This window comes from Aquarana catesbeiana, linkage group LG03, assembly GCF_042186555.1.
Source record: "Aquarana catesbeiana isolate 2022-GZ linkage group LG03, ASM4218655v1, whole genome shotgun sequence".
Lineage (NCBI taxonomy): Eukaryota > Metazoa > Chordata > Amphibia > Anura > Ranidae > Aquarana > Aquarana catesbeiana.
Genome location: NC_133326.1, coordinates 504,963,772 through 504,979,676, shown reverse-complemented (window position 1 = coordinate 504,979,676; position 15,905 = coordinate 504,963,772). Strand labels below are relative to the sequence as shown.

At 48.2% G+C, this 15,905-nt stretch overlaps 1 protein-coding gene across 1 annotated transcript; it reads left to right on the top strand.

Moving 5' to 3' along the window:
- Positions 1 to 7,752: 7,752 nt before the first annotated feature.
- On the top strand, positions 7,753 to 12,866 carry LOC141133986 (zinc finger CCHC domain-containing protein 3-like). Its single transcript, XM_073623584.1, has 3 exons — positions 7,753 to 7,781; positions 7,863 to 8,704; positions 12,859 to 12,866. Exons 1-3 carry the CDS (start codon positions 7,753 to 7,755, stop codon positions 12,864 to 12,866), a joined length of 879 nt encoding a protein of 292 aa, XP_073479685.1.
- The last annotated feature ends 3,039 nt before the right edge of the window (positions 12,867 to 15,905 follow it).

Below are 15,905 nucleotides of genomic sequence, written 5' to 3'. Positions count from 1 at the left end.
TAAAGCCAGCAACTGTAAAGAAAGATTAAAGATTGGACTTTGCAACAGTAAGTAGAATGGTCTGGAAGACTCCAGGGGACGTCTATTGACATGTTCATAATGTTGGGAGTACCAAGTTTACCTTGGCTATGCTGGGGCGATCAGAATCACTGAAATTCTTTCCACTTGAATCCTGCAAAATAGGCAAGGAAAGCGGGAAGATGTATATTCCACAGTGTCACCAAAAAACACTCCTGGATTCTCAGTTCTGGAGGGAAACATGTCCAATTTAGCATTGAACCTGGACACCAGAAGATCCACATCCCGTGTTCCCCATCATTGACAGAGTTCCTCGAACACTTCTCGATAAGGTTCCTCCAAAGACAATTTCTAACAAATTAAAAAATCCACCTGCCAATTATCCATGCCTGGCATGTGTAGGGTGGACTGTGTGGGAACTTCCACCTGGGCGGCCAAAAGTCTGATACTTCCTTGGTGATTTATGTATGCCACTATCATGGCATTGTCCAACTGAACCCAGATGGAGGCCCTTCAGCAACACTGACCATTGGGAGTAGGGCAAGGCAAATGCACCTCAGTTCCAAGATATTGATGGGTAACGACCTCTCCTGTGGATACCAAGTCCCCTAGACTGGAAAAATGGTCCAAAACTCCTCCCCAGACCAGCAGGCTGGCATCCACTGTCAAGACCCTCCAGAGCAGAGAGAGGTACAATTTTCCTATCTCAAGCATCTGTGAGAAGATCCACCAGTCCAGAGCCATTTTCATATTGGTTTTTATTGACATCGGGGAATCCAATGACTGTTCCCTCCTGTCCCATGCAGCAAATACATTCCATTGGAGTGGTCTGGAATGAAACTGGACAAAATGAATCATCTCAAAAGGAGGCTACCATCTTCCCCAGAACTGTCATGAAACAATTAATTTATCAGGGGGGTTTATTAGCGATTTGAGAAACGAGGCCCAAGTTCTTGGGGTAGGGCATTTGTCTGGAGGGTGGATCACTCTTCCCTGGACAGTGTTTAGCATTAGGCCCAGATATTCCAACCTCTGGGCTGAAATTAGGTAGACTTCTGAAAATTCAGAACCCATCCAAACCTCTCTAGAGTACACACCGTGCAAACAAATGGTCTCCAGCAGAGAAGTGGATTGCTCCCTCAGAAAAAAAGGTTGTGCACATGCCCTATAACAGGGATACCCCAGGAAGGTAAGAGCCCCAGCACTAGGATCTTGGTGAACACTCTGCAGACAAGCTGAATGGCAGGACCACAAGCCACAGAAACCTTTGGTGAGGTGAAAACATTTAAATGTGTAGGCAAGCATTTTTGATACCTACCGATGCCAGAAAATCTCCTTGTTAGAGAGAGGCCACCACAGATCACATTGAATCCATATGAAGTTTTTGCAATCCGAGAAACTTTTTGAGTCTCTTGAGATTCAAGAAAGGGGTGAAAACTGCCACCCCCTTTCAGAACTGTGAAGAAGTTGGATTAGAATCCGCAACATTTTTTGTCCTCTGGAACTGGAATGGTCACACTTTGACATAGGAGACGATCAAGAGCTTGCAAGCATGCAAGTCTTTTGTAGAATTAAATAGACATTTGAAAACATGAAGTGTGGAGGGGGAAGGCTCTGAAATACCAGTTTGTAGCCATAAGCTACAATGCTGAATACCCATTCGTCGACAATCTTCTCCTGCCAAACCTACATGAAGGCCTGTAAATGTCTGCCCCCTTGAGTGAGTGGGGACACTCTTTTATTGAGCCTTTATTAAGCCTTATCCCCTAGCTTAGAGGGTTTTTGGAATCCATTATTTTTTTGCAGAAATAGGACAGGAGGGCTTGGAGTTCAAGACCCTGTGATTTATGAAAGAAGAGCTGGATCAAACAACATTCCCCAACGCTTCAGCCACAAGATTCTGCACATGTGTACAGACAAGACCCCTAAGCAAGAAAGTTGCTGTATGGAGTCTTTTAAGGTGTTCCCTGAGAATTTAAGAGCAGATGGGAAATCTTCCAGGTTTCTACTCAACTGGGCATCATCACTAGGTTGACTCCCTCTTTCATGTAATCCTATACGCCCAGACCTTAAAGCAGAACTAAACCCATTGATTTAACAGTTTAATTCCCGGCATGAGCAGAGACTGCGGGCCAGGCCTTCTCGTCCACATCAGTGCTTGACTTCACAAATGGGCTTCTGGAAGAATTGTCAAACATTCCCATAAACACACTCCTAAACATTGTGAACAGCCTTCTCAGAAGAGCTGAAGCTGTTATAGCTGCAAAGGGTGGGCCAACTAAATATCGAACCCTGGGATGCCATTAAAGTTCATGTGCTGAGTTCAGAGAGCTGATCAGGATAGGTAACTCGGAGAAGAATGGTGTCAAATTAACAAAAGGAGGGAAATTACATGGACATTCACTGTATTGTTCATTTAACCACTTAAGGACCGAGCCTCTTTTTTAGATGTGTTGTTTACAAGTTAAAAACATTTTTTTGCTAGAAAATTACTTAGAACCCCCAAACATTATACATTTTTTTTGTAACACCCCAGAGCATAAAATGGCGGTCGTTGCAATACTTTCTGTCACACCGTATTTGCGCAGCGGTCTTACAAGCGCACTTTTTTTGGAAAAAATACACTTTTTTTAATTAAAAAATAAGACAACAGTAAAGTTAGCTTTAGTTAGTTTTATTTTGTGAAAGATAATGTTACGCCGAGTAAATTGATACTCAACATGTCATGCTTCAAAATTGCGCCCGCTCGTGGAATGGCGACAAACTTTTACCCTTAAAAATCTCCATAGGTGACGTTTAAAAAATTCTACAGGTTGTATGTTTTTCAAATATTTTTATTATTTATATATAAAGTACAGTATATGAACATGTATATATAGACATAGCAATCTTATAGATCAAATACAGCAAACAAAACCATAATAAGTTGAGAAGGTGCGTGGAAGTATATTTTTAAGCAATATCTCATTAAAACACTTCGCTGAAAGTTTTCCACTGTAACAAAAGAAAGGGAAAAAAGAAGAAAGGAAAAAAAAAAAAAAAGAAAAAACCTATGTGGGTGCATGAATTATGCTTAGGGACCACCCCCTCCTCCCTAAATCTCGGAAGGAATTAACCAGGGTGTCCCGCACACGCCTCTCCAATGGTAACTTTCTTTAGGCGTGAGCGGGGACCCCCCTGCATCCATTTCCCAGACCTTAGAGATTGTCACTGTAGAAGTAGCGGAAGGCAAAACAGGTGGTGCCCTCCTAAATGCAGTGCCATCCTAAGGGTGGGAGGTAACTATTAGCTGCGGGAGGGGTAATGGGCCTCCATCGGATACGTAAGGTTTCCCAGTGTCTTCCCCTAAGGGAGAATTGTAAAACCCTGTATGTTACCATAAAGTTAGGGACAAGAGATTCCCAAAGAAGGAAGAAAGAAAACGTAGGAAAGGATGAAAGGATGAGGGGGATGAGGGAGAGTTAGTAGGGTGAAGTTGAGTCAGGGGGGTAGGGTGTAATTATTTCATCCTGCTGTCATTCCCGGCAAGAGGTTAATGTTCTGAAAAGATGCCCATGGTTCCCAGGTGGACATAAATCTCCCCACTTTGTCATTGAGTTTAGATACTAAATGCTCCTAAGACATAATCCATGATATCTTCCTAATACAACTCTTGAGGGGTACCGTGGGTTTTTTCCAAAATTTTGCAATGGTGATCTTAGCTCCTAAGAAAATAAAAAAGGAAAGAGCTTGTGCCTGTTTAGGCAAACCCGGTATATTCTGATTGAGGAGAGCAAAATGTATGTTGGGGTACACAGGTGTTTTAAATAAGGTACTGATAATTCGGAAAATTTTCTGCCGAAAGGTTCTAATTCGAGGGCATGTCCACCAAATGTGAATCATTGAGCCCTCAAGCTCACAATCTCTGAAGCATAGTGGGGATGATCCAGGGAACATCATAGCCAACCTGGTTGGGACATAATACCACCTTGAGATAACCTTTATGCTAGCTTCTATAAGAGATATATTGCAGATACCTTTAAATGAGCGAATCCAATATCTGTACCATTTGTTGAAGTCCACGTCCGGCCCGTATCCTCCTCCCAGGACTTAGTGTAAACTGGTTTGTCCGATTTTGTCATAAGCGCAGAGTAGATCAGGGAAATGCCCCCTTTTTGGTCCTGGATATTCGAGCACCAGTGTTCGTAGGGAGTAATGGAAGGAGAATTCGAGTTGTTGCGCCAAATGGTGTGTAGAAAATGTGAAATTTGTGTGAATTTAAATTTTTCAGAGTCCGGCATGTCGAGAGTCTTCCGACAGTAAGATAAGGTTATTGGACCTGTTGGAGTGAAGAAGTGTCCTATGCGGTAGAGGCCTTTATCAGTCCACCATTTAAATGTTTTACTCCTGGGGGGAATTCGGAATTATGGAAAATATGTGAAAGAGGTTTGTAGTGTAAGGGTAGTTTGCCTGAATATTTTGTGTCCGCTGTGAGATTAACTCCAAGATATCGAATGGACTTCTGTGCCCAAGGGAAGTCAAAATTGCTAGCGATTTGGGAGAGAAGGCCGGCAGGTACTGAGATGTTTAGCGCGGTAGATTTACCCATATTGACCTTCAAACCTGAAACTACACTAAATGCGGTGAGTACTTTGTATATTCCTGGAATGGAGATAAGTGGGGAAGTAATAAACATTATAAGGTCGTCTGCATAGAGAGCACATTTGTGTTCCTAAACTCCGCACTGTACCCCCTTAATGTCTGGGTTTGATCTAATAGCTATGGCTAGGGTTTCTATAGCTATCGCAAATAGGAGGGGTGATAATGGACACCCTTGTCTAGTGCCCCTGCCTATAGGAAATGAAGTGGAGTACCTACCCATCAGGCGTACCTGCGCCGTCGGATTTGAGTACAGGGAATGAATCAGATTTAGGCAGTAAGGCCCAAACCCCCATTTTTGTAGGATATCAAACAAATATGTCCAATCTATAGAATCAAAAGCCTTATGCAGGTCAATTGATAAGAGAAATCTGTTTTGCGGGGGGCCTCCATCCCAATGAGACTGTAAACGGGAAATAATGTCAATGGTCCTTCTAATGTGATCTGTACCTTGCCATCCAGGGATAAACCCCACCTTGTCTCTATGAATATATGAGGAAATAAAGCTGGATACCCTGTTCGCCATGATTTTTGTTAGGATCTTAATATCATTATTGATTAATGATATTGGGCGATAATTTCCCACCTCACTGGGGTCTTTCTCTGGTTTAGGGATCATGGAGATATAGGGTGCATTTAGGTCAGAACCCAATGGAGAACCTTGACTAAGGGCGTTAAAAAACTTGGAAAGGTGTGGGGCTAGTGTTGGAGCAAACTTTTATAGTATCCCGTGGAAAATCCATCCGGGCTTGGGGCTGAGCCTAATTTTAAAGAGTTGATCGTATCTAGAACTTCTGTCTGGGAGAAAGAGCTCTCCAGCAGATCGCTATGCTTCTTAGAGATAGAGGGTAATACAATGGAATTCAGGAATTCCTGTTGTGGTTTCGCTAAGTGGGGTGGTCGTGATTTATATAGTTGCGCATAGTATTGGAGGAAAGCTTCCATTATTTTAACAGGGTTCTGGGACAGTTCCCCGGTTTGTAGCTTCACTTTTGGAAAGGCTAGGGATCTGGGTTTAGGGCTAAGCTTAATCGTGAGTTTCGAACCAATTTTGTCCTTGTGGGAGTAAAATGTAGCCCCCGACCATCTAAGTTGTTTCTCTGCTGTTGTAGTGAGATTCAGGTTCAGTTGGGCCCGTGCCTTATCCAGTTTGTATAGTAATTCAGGTGAAGGGTTTAGTTTGTGGGCTCTTGAGAGGGATTTAAAGTCTGCTGTAAGTTTCAACCTGTCCACTCTATGTTCTAACCGAAGCTGGGCTGTAATTTGGATTAATTTTCCCCGTATTACTGATTTGTGAGCTGCCCAAACCGTCTCGGGGGAAACCTTGTTCATGGAATTTATTTCAAAGTATTCCTTAATGGCTCCTTCTATGATGGTACACTGTATGGGGTCACTTAGGATGGATTCCTGTAGCCGTCATCTTGGGGTGTTAGAGCGTTCTGAGGCTCTTTGAGTGACTAGCGTGATCATCGAATGGTCGGAGAGGGGGGTGTCCACCAGTGATGGGAGTAAGTCACACATGTGCAAGTCACAAGCAAGTCTCAAATCTTAACCTTCAAGTCACAAGCAAGTCCCAAGTTACTGTGGCGAAAAGCAAGCAAGTCAAGTCGAGTCCCTGCTAGAAGTCAAGCAAGTCAAGTCATTTATTTTGGTCAAGTCACAAATTAAGTCAAAATACTGATCTACCCCGAAGCCGGGACTCGGGGGAGCTTTGTGTGGGGGGGGGGGGGGGGGCGGCTTTTGCCTAGGCCAAGACACAGAACTGGTGGTGCCAAGTCATTGCAAGTCAAATAGCCCAAGTCAAAGTCAAGTCGCAAGTCATTAGTGACAAGTCAAAGTCGAGTCATTTATTTAATTTTGTCAAGCTAGTCGCAAGTCCTCAAACAGGTGACTCGAGTCAAGTCATGTGACTCGAGTCCCCCACCTCTGGTGTCCACTATCTTGGAATTCAAAACCAGCAGGATTGTATGGGGTTTGGTAAAAATGTGGTCTATCCTGGCATAGGAGCAATGGGGGGCTGAGTAATGTGTATAGTCTTTGGAATGTGGATTAGTTTCCCTCCAAATATCTATTAATCCCATGTTGTTAAGGAGTTTCGCAATTTTAGCACTTTGCTTGGAAGGGCATTTGGGCTTGGGGATACCGGTGCCCGTCCTGTCTAATGCAAAGTCAAAAGCCGTGTTGGAAGTCCCACCAATAAAAATTGTGCCTTTAAGATGTGGTTGGAGCTTATGCAACAGGGAGTCAAAAAAAAGCTTTCTGGCCCTTGTGAGGAGCGTAATAGGAGACGAAGGTGTATAACTCACCATCAATGGTCCCTGAGACTGAAATGTAACGGCCCAGGGGGTCCAACACAGCTTCCGTGTCAGCTATGTTAATGTGTTTAGCGAAGCAAATAGCGACACCTTTTGTTTTGTTATTTGCAGATGCGAGAAAAAACTGGGAACTGATGATGGAGGAACGTGGGATGGTATGATGTGGGGAAGTGAGTCTCCTGCAGGAAGAGGACATCTGTGTGCATGGACTTGTAGAGCTGAAAAAGTTTTCTATGTTTGATCGGGGAGTTGAGGCCCTGAGTGTTGTGAGAAATGATCTTAAGAGTATGCTTCTCCTTGGGAGGATTAGCCATCAGTTAAGAGTGTTGAGGTCAGGATTGCGTTAACGATCTTACCGAGCCGGCGGGTGTTCGGAGCGACCCTGCAATCAGGAGTAAGGTAATCTTGTCAAGCTTCTCGGCCTTTTGGCTAAGATCAAGTGTAGTATCGACTTTAGCCCTTAGGGGTGTCTCTGCTTCACAGCTAGGACGTTGAGAACCACTTGCATCTATCCAAGCCAATTGGTCCTTGTGGGGTACCCTCTGCTCGGCCTGGTAGGATCGTTGATTAAATTCAGCTTCACCTACTTGCTGCTATTGGGTTAGAGGCTTAGCCCCCACAGGGAACGAGATTGCGGTCTTCCCTCCACTCCCACTCCTCATTACTACCTCCGGGCAGTAGATGCTAGAGCCTTTGTAAAGGCTACGAAAAGAGCGAAGACGTCAAGGAACCAGAAGGAAGCCGCCTAAGAACACCTGAAGCGACATCCAACTCCTTGACGATGGGGAAGAGCGACAAGAAGACCAGCAAGTAGAAGAAGAACCCCGTTCCAGCCACTTCTTCCGAGCCCGGGAATGCCACTGCCTCAACCCCTGCCTCTACCCTGGCCAGCCCCAGCCGACCAGGACCAGCCAAGCCAGACCAGCCTGCAGACGGGCTCCCAGCATTGGAGCCTTGGATGAAGCAGACGGTCGTGCTGCAGCTGAAGGAGGTGGACGGAAGAGTCCCTGACATGACCCCGGAGATCTTCGGAAAGAAGATGATTCTGGAACAGGAGTTCAGCAAAGCGGAGACTCTTTCTGTGCAGGCCTTCACAAGAGGTATATTCTTTATAACTTTTGTGTCATTTCAGGTCTGCAGAAGATACTGGGAGATGGTGAAGACCAGTGGCCCTGAATCCCCTTTCCGGAAGTTCACTGCGAACTGCCCCATAACACGGGACGAAAAGCGGGTGACAGTGGCCATGAGGAACCCCCATACCAGTGGAAAGGACATAGCCACCTACCTCCAGAGGTTCTGCACCGTGGTGAAGGACCCGATCCAAATCTTCGATGACAACGGGTTCTGGATAGGTAAGTGGTCTGTGCTCTGCAAACTGAGGAAAGACCCTTTGGGGGACATCCAGCACCTGCAGCCTTTCTTCTCCCTGGGATCATCCGCAGGAATCCTTTACTACCCCAGCATACCCTACAACTGTAACAAGTGTGGGCAGCCGGGACACATAGGTAAGGATTGCACAGAGCTTGATTGCAAGTTCTGTAGGGTCACAGGCCACGAGACCAAGGACTGTCCGAGGTCCAAAGCCTGCAACCTTTGCGGATTGGCAGAGCATGTCTTCAGACACTGCCCCCAGAGGACCCGGACCTACGCTGGAACCCTGATCCAGGGTAAGCCACCCGGGAGGAAGCTGCCAGAAAAACCAAAGAAACCAAAGGAACCTCGAAAGGCCACAGGTAAGTCCACTCCCGCCCCCCGCCCCCCCTCGTGCCCCTGCCCCACCCCCTGCCTCCAGCACACCCCCACCCACCCCCTCTGTGCCGGAGGAACCCCCCCGAACCTGTCCTCCCTGGAGGACTTCCCCACCCTCCACCCCCACCAGTGGCCCAAAAGGAAGCCAGAAACGGAAGCCAGAGAGCCCAACAGCAGAGGAACCTGCCACCTCCACCAAACGGCCCAACGGGGTCCAATGCGACAGCGATGGACCAGAGCAAGTAGTGGAGGAGCTAGAGTCTGCAGGAGAGGAGGAGGAGATCATGGTCAACCCTGAGCATGACCTCCCCCCCAATGTCCACATCAGCCAGCAGATGGAGTCTGTCCTTGAGGAGCTGGGCCTGGCCCAGAACACAGGACAGGCAGAAGACGCAACGGAAGAGCCACCCCCCCCTCCGGGGAGGTAAGTTCAGACCCTTGTTAACTAGACCCTCATACCCTTTTTCATTACGGCTGAGATCTCAATCTTTTCCATTAATGTGAGGAGTATCAAGGATACATCTAGAAGGCAAGCGGTCCTGACCTTTCTTTCAAGTCAGCAGAGTGATGTCTACATGCTCCAGGAGTGCGCCCTTCCCCCCTTGAGGAGGTACACTCATCTGTCCTCCCAGTGGACCCTTGGTCCCTCCTACTGGTCCGGGGTTGGCGATTGCAAGTCTGCAGGAGTAGCCATTCTGGTCAGGGGTGGGTGCTTCACGGTTGACTCTATCCATGAGCTAGTCTGTGGCCGTCTTTTGGTCTTAGACGGCTCGTGGGTGGAAGAGCCAGTTAGGCTCATCAACGTGTACGCCCCCCCCGAAAAGAATGCGCGGCTGGAACTTTTCCAGACCCTGCGGACCCAACTCGTCACCACCAGAACAGTAGTGATCGGCGGTGATTTTAACTGCCCGATCGAGGAGGATGGGCGCAGCTCCAGCATATACGCAAAACTTGATGCTACTTCTAGGCTGCTCAAGGAGATGATCTTGGAGGCCTCCTTGCAGGACGCCGTGGGATCCATAGGGAAAGGGACCGTGAACTATTCGTGGTGCCAGCCCGATGGATCTGTGCGTTCCAGGACTGACTTCGTGCTCACTTCAAGAACAGTCAAGCATCGTGAGTTCTCCATGGTCCCCTGCTTCTTCTCTGACCACAGGGCTATTCACTTTCGGGGTGACTTGGGCGAGGGCTTTGCCCGTGGACCGGGTCCCTGGAAGCTGAATAGCACCCTGCTGGAAAACGAGGAATTGATGGGGGAACTCCGGGAGTCCTATGCCACCTGGACGGAGGAAAAGAGATTCTTCGTAAGGGTAAGTGATTGGTGGGAGTTTGTGAAGGTTAAGCTGCGCAGCTTCTTTCAGGCAAGGGGACGCCAGCATGTGTGTGCCAGGAGGAGGGAACTCAGGAGACTGCAGTGTCAGTTGCAGTCCCTTCATCGCTGTGGCTGGGACGTTAGGCAGGACCTGGAGGACACCAAGAAGAGCCTGAAAGGACACTTCGAGGAAGAATCCAGGCACATTGTCTTCCGTACCAAGGTGGAGAATCTTGAGAAAGGTGAGAAGTGTAATTCTTTCTTTTTCAGGAAACTTTATTCAGGACACACACCCTTGTCAGAGCTGCGTGATGAGACCGGAACACTCCAGAAGGGGAAGAAGGCTGTGATGCAAGTGGTCAGCGACTACTACACCAACCTCAACTCCCCGAAAGAAACGGACACACAGGCGGCCAACAGGTTCCTGTCAGGTATCTCTAACCAAATTGATCCTGCAGGTTCATCAACCGTCAATGCCCCCTTGGTGTTGGAGGAGCTGCACTCTGCCGCTAAATCCTTTAGGCAAGGCAGGACCCTGGGCTGCGATGGTCTCCCAGTTGAGCTCTATGTAACACTGTGGGATCTCGTGGGCCTGGACCTGCTTGAGCTGTACGAGGAGATGGTGGTGGAGGGCAGAATGCCTCAGTCACTGAGGGAGGAGATGATCACGATTTTGTATAAGCAGAAGGGGGAGAGATCTGATCTTAAAAATTGGCGTCCGATCTCTCTTCTGAATGTGGACTACAAAATCCTCGCCAAGGTCCTGACCAACAGGCTGAAGTCTGTCATCGGACAGATCATCCACCAGGATCAGACTTGCGGCATTCCTGGTCGCAGGATTGCGGACAGCCTTGCGCTTGTCTGGGACACGGTCCAGTACATTCATGGCCGCCGTGTGCACGCAGCCCTGGTCAGTCTTGACCAGGAGAAGGCATTTGACCGTGTCTCCCATGAGTTTATGTGCAGAGCTCTGCGCAGGTTTGGTCTTGGGGAAATGTTTTGTTCGTATGTGGATGTAATGTACACTGATATTTCTAGTTTGGTGCTGGAAAACTGACCCCTTTCCAATCTTGTCTGGGGTCAGACAAGGCTTCCCTCTCTCACCTCTGCTTTTTGTTTGTTGTATAGAGCTCTTCGCCTGAAGCATCAGACGGAACCCAGAGATCAGAGGGATCACCACATCAGAACCGGACAGACGGGAGGTCAAGTGCTCACTCTACATGGACGACGTGACGGTGTTCTGTGCTGATCGGCGCTCCATCGACACACTCGCCCAGACCTGTGAGGACTTCGGCCAAGTTTCAGGGGCAAAGGTCAACTGCGGGAAGTCAGAAGTCATGCTCTTCAGAAAGTGGTTCCTGCCTTCTTCTGCACCCATTCCTTTCAGCATCAAGACGGACTTCATCAAAATCCTTGGGGTCTGGTTTGGAGCTGAGGGCGCAGCCCTGAAGTCCTGGGAGGAAAGACTGTCAAAGATGCGAAGTTTGGACTTTGGAGCCTCAGAGAACTCACCATCGAAGGCAAAACACTGGTACTCCGCAGCGAGATCCTCCCTGTGTTGCAGAACCTCGCCCAGGCCTGGCCCCCCCAGGTTAACACCTGTAAGGCCATCACCAGGGCGGTGTTTCACTTGATCTGGAGCTCCAAAATGGACAGAGTGAAGCGGGCGGTTATGTTCAAGGAACCCCTCAAAGGCAGTAAGGGCGTGCCCGACATCGCTACCCTACTGAGGGTGTGCTTTGCTTGTAACTGCATCCGCAGGACATTGGTTGACAGAACTGTGGACTCTGGTGGTAACTCCATGTCCCGTTTTTTCCTCCTGCCCCTTTGGAGGACCCTTGGATGGGACAAATGGGACAGCTCCATCCCCTACAACTGGGACACCCCTTGGTACTACTTGGACACCTTCAAGTTTATTAAGGAGCTGGGGCTACATGGAGTGAAGCCCGACTTTTGGAAGCCAAAAACTATCCACATGTTGATTAGAGCATCGGACATTGTTGAGACTGTTCAAGGCCTCCCTTCAGCCACTTGTAAAGTGGTCTGGAGGAATGTTTCTTCAAAGAGACTCACCAACAGACACAAAGATCTGGCATGGATGGCAATCCAAGGGGGGTTGCCACTCAGGACATTCATGCATGCCAGAAACCTGTGCAGATACAGGCGCTGCCCCTTTTGCATCATCCAGGAGGAAACTGCTCTGCATGTTTTCTGGGAGTGCCCCTTTGCACAGGACCTGTTGAGGTGGTCTGAAGATTTCCCCATCCCCCCCCTCTCCCCCGTGTATCCTTTGGCAGTTCAAATAAAGCTTCGGGCCTGTGAACTCTTTTCTCCCTCCCCTACCACACCTTCTCCGCCCCCCCCCCCCCCCCCCCCCCAACACACCCGTTGCCCATTTGAATGTTATTAGACTGTATGACCTGACTTTTTGTGACATGTTTTTGAAGTAATGCTTTCAGGGTAATGCGGCGTCATGCATGATGTGATGTTTCGGGGTATTATTACTCTGCACAACACATTAGGCATCATACCGCAGGATGAATGTAATTTATTGGTATGCTTGGCAATGTATTGCCATGTAGTGTATTTATGCGCTGCGTCGCAGTACAGATTGGAATGTACCCTGTTTAAGTACTTGTTTTTTTGTATATTTTCTTGCAAAATAAAATATACATTTTCAATCAAAAAATCTTGTCAAGACCTGGGAGGAGAGATCGAGGCCAGACCCAGAACCTGTGAGCATGTGAGATCAAGGGGGGGAGAAAATAAATGACTGAGAGCAGGAGAAAAAACATAATGGTTATATCAACCTTCATTATACCACAGATTTGTGAACACAAGTAACATTGCATAAAAATTGGGGAGCTCCTAGGCTCCCTCAAATCCCAGGGTAGGAAGGGGAAATCCTTCCTACCCCCATAACCTGAGAGGATCGGAGTACCATGCCTGGGACTACCGGTAAAAGAACCAATGGCAAAAACTGCGCACTTGGTTCCTAGTGGAGGTGCACTGGTGCCACCTCTACCTTGCCACCATTATAACATAACTGTAAGAAAGGAGGATGTCAAAAGGGAATCCTCCTTGCTGTAACTGTTAGAGCGAACCATAAACCTATAAAACCTAATAGCGCGAGAGAGATGAAAAAGCTCCACATAAAATTTGCACTCTTAACCGTCCCCCCCCCCCCCTCCCCCTGAACCCCAGAGAGGGGCGACTTTTCAAGTAGGCGAGTGCCCTGACCACCAGTGCGGCAGGGAGACAAAGTTCCCCACCACCCTGCGACCCGGAGCAGGTGCCTCTCCACTTTAAATAGAAACTGAGGGGAGAATAAACCCTATAGCGTAAACCAGATAGATCCATTTCCCCCCCTCCCCGCCGGCAGACCCCCCAAGAGAGCACACCCCTGAAAGCATGAAGCTATACAAAAATCCCCAGAGGGTTTCCAGAGCAGCTCCTGAGGACCAGTGTCCTGCTGGGGTCCCGGGATCCTTGACCTTCCCACAGGTCCGAAAGTCAGGCAAAAGAGGCCATTCTCCAGGGGTGTTTCCTCAGGGGGGAAGAGAACCATCAGAGGTCCTGTTGTGGCGTGGACCCAAAGTCCCAGGTCCTACGGGAGGAAAAAAGTTATGAGTAGAATCTTGAGATTAATTCAGAAACGTGGTAGCCAAAAGAGAAAATCCGGGTCAGGTCCCTGATCCTGAAGGGGCCGGGACATCAAGTAGGGAAGTTTTCTTTGGTGCGTTTGGAACTTTGCTTCAGCCAGGAAGGTTGCAGTGGGCTCACTGGTGATGGACGTTTCGTGGAGGCAGGAGTATTTCTGCCTTGCTTTGGGTATGGCGGGTCTTGTGAAATCAGACCTAAATGTAGTAACAGGCGTTCGCATTCAACAAGGGATGAGAAGCCATAGCTTTTATTTTTAAGGCAAAATTTAGACGCAGGGGGAAAGACCAGCAATAGGATATTTCCTTTTCAATCAAGTGTTAAATCAGCGGTTTGAGAAAGCGCCTTTTCTGTACCGTGTACGGTGACAAGTCAGCGAAAATTTGAATCATGTGACCGAGCAGCTTGAGGTCAGCAGATCCCCTAGACCTTCTCATCACCACTTCTTTGACAGAGTAAAAGTGAGGTTTCACGATTATATCACGGAGGAGTCCGTCTGAACGTGGGGGCTGCAGGGCTCTGTGTGCTCTGTCGATCTCCAGACGATGTTCTGAAATGTCAGGGATAAGGCCTCTTAGCAGGCTTTTGACTGCCGCATGAGTGTCCTTTTCGGACTCTGGGAGACCTCTGATACGGAAATTGTACCGTCTCGATCTATTTTCGAGATCATCGATTTTAGAAAAGGCAGTTTCAAGTTGATCCTGCAGTTCCTGAATTCTGGCTGAGTTTTGGTTGATACGAGAAGCTGCTTGGTCAGCTTTCTGCTCAATGGTGTCTATTCTCTGCCCCAATTGCTGCAGATCAGCATGGATGGAGGAAGTTATTTGTGCCGCATTCAGGGCCAGGCTTTTAGATAGTAAATGGGTGAAAGCTTCCATCATTGAAGGGAAGTCAGTGGGTGCAGGGACGTTTGCTGAAAATTCTGTCACTGCTAACAGCAGTCCTGTATGTGGATCTGTCATAGGGGTAGAGGGATAGGTAGCTCCCATCTGTCCCAACAGAGATTCAGTGGATGTGGGTGAGGTGACCTGAGGCGGGGGAGTCCATACCTGGCGAAGAGGGGTTTTGAATGTCCTGATCCGCAATGGATTCCTCAGTTCCTGTGGTGAGGGAGCCTCGTGGGGCCGCCGCTATCTTGGCATAGCTGGCCGGAGCGGCTACCGCGGTCATCTGGCCTGTGAGGTTCCTACGAACGTGCGCCGTTGTAATGATTTTAATCCCGGGGGTCTCCCCTGCTCGAATATCCTTTAGTTGTGCTCGGGGGTCCGCTCTAACTGCTATGGTGGCGATCTGAGGGTAGCAGTGGAGCGGAGCTCTAAAAGCCGGTGGCCATCTTAGCCGCTGCCGCGCATGCGCTTCAGGTTGCATGTCTTAAGTTACAGAGGAGGTCTAGGACCAGAATTATTGCTCTCGCTCTACCAATCGCGGTGATACACATGTGTAGTTTGAACACCGTTTTCATATGCGGCCACTGCTCACATATGCATTCGCTTCTGCACGCGAGCTCGGCTGAATGGGATGCATTTAACCGCATGCCGACCAGCCACCGCAGTTGCACTGCGGCAACATGGCTCAGCTGCGCGAATCGCCATCATGTTACGTTGGTAACATAGACGGCCACTAGGGGGCGCGTGCGCGGCCCCCTGCTCGCCCACGGAGCCGATGCGAGTGCCCGGAGGTCGTGATCACCGCCGGGCTCCCGCGATCGCTCTGGGCACACCGAGAACCAGGATCTGTGAGTGTAAACACACAGTTTACGGTTCTCTGAGGCGAGAACAGACAGATCGTCTGTTCATACAGAGTATTAACAGCGATCTGTCATCTCCCCTGCACAGTCCCATCCCCCCTTCAGTTAGAACACACACTAGGACACACTTAACACCTTCACTGCCCCCTGGTGGTTAACCCCTTCACTGCCAGTGACATTTTTACAGTAATCAATGCAATTTTATAGCATTGATCGCTGTTAAATTGCCAATGATCCCAAAAATGTGTCAAAATTGTCCGATGTGTCCGCCATAATGTCGCAGTCCCGATAAAAATCGCAGATCGCCACCATTACTAGTAAAAAAAAAAATTAATAATAAAAAAGCCATAAAACTATCCCCTATTTTGTAGACGCGATAACTTTTGCACAAACCAATCAATATACACTTATTGTGATTTTTTTTACCAAAAATATGTAGAAGAATACATATCGGCCTAAACTGAGG

Coding starts and splice junctions, on each gene's coding strand:
- LOC141133986 (XM_073623584.1), top strand. CDS start 7,753: ATGGGGAAGAGCGACAAGAAGACCAGCAA. Junction 7,782..7,862: donor AGCGACAAGAAGACCAGCAA/GTAGAAGAAGAA, acceptor TACCCTGGCCAG/CCCCAGCCGACCAGGACCAG.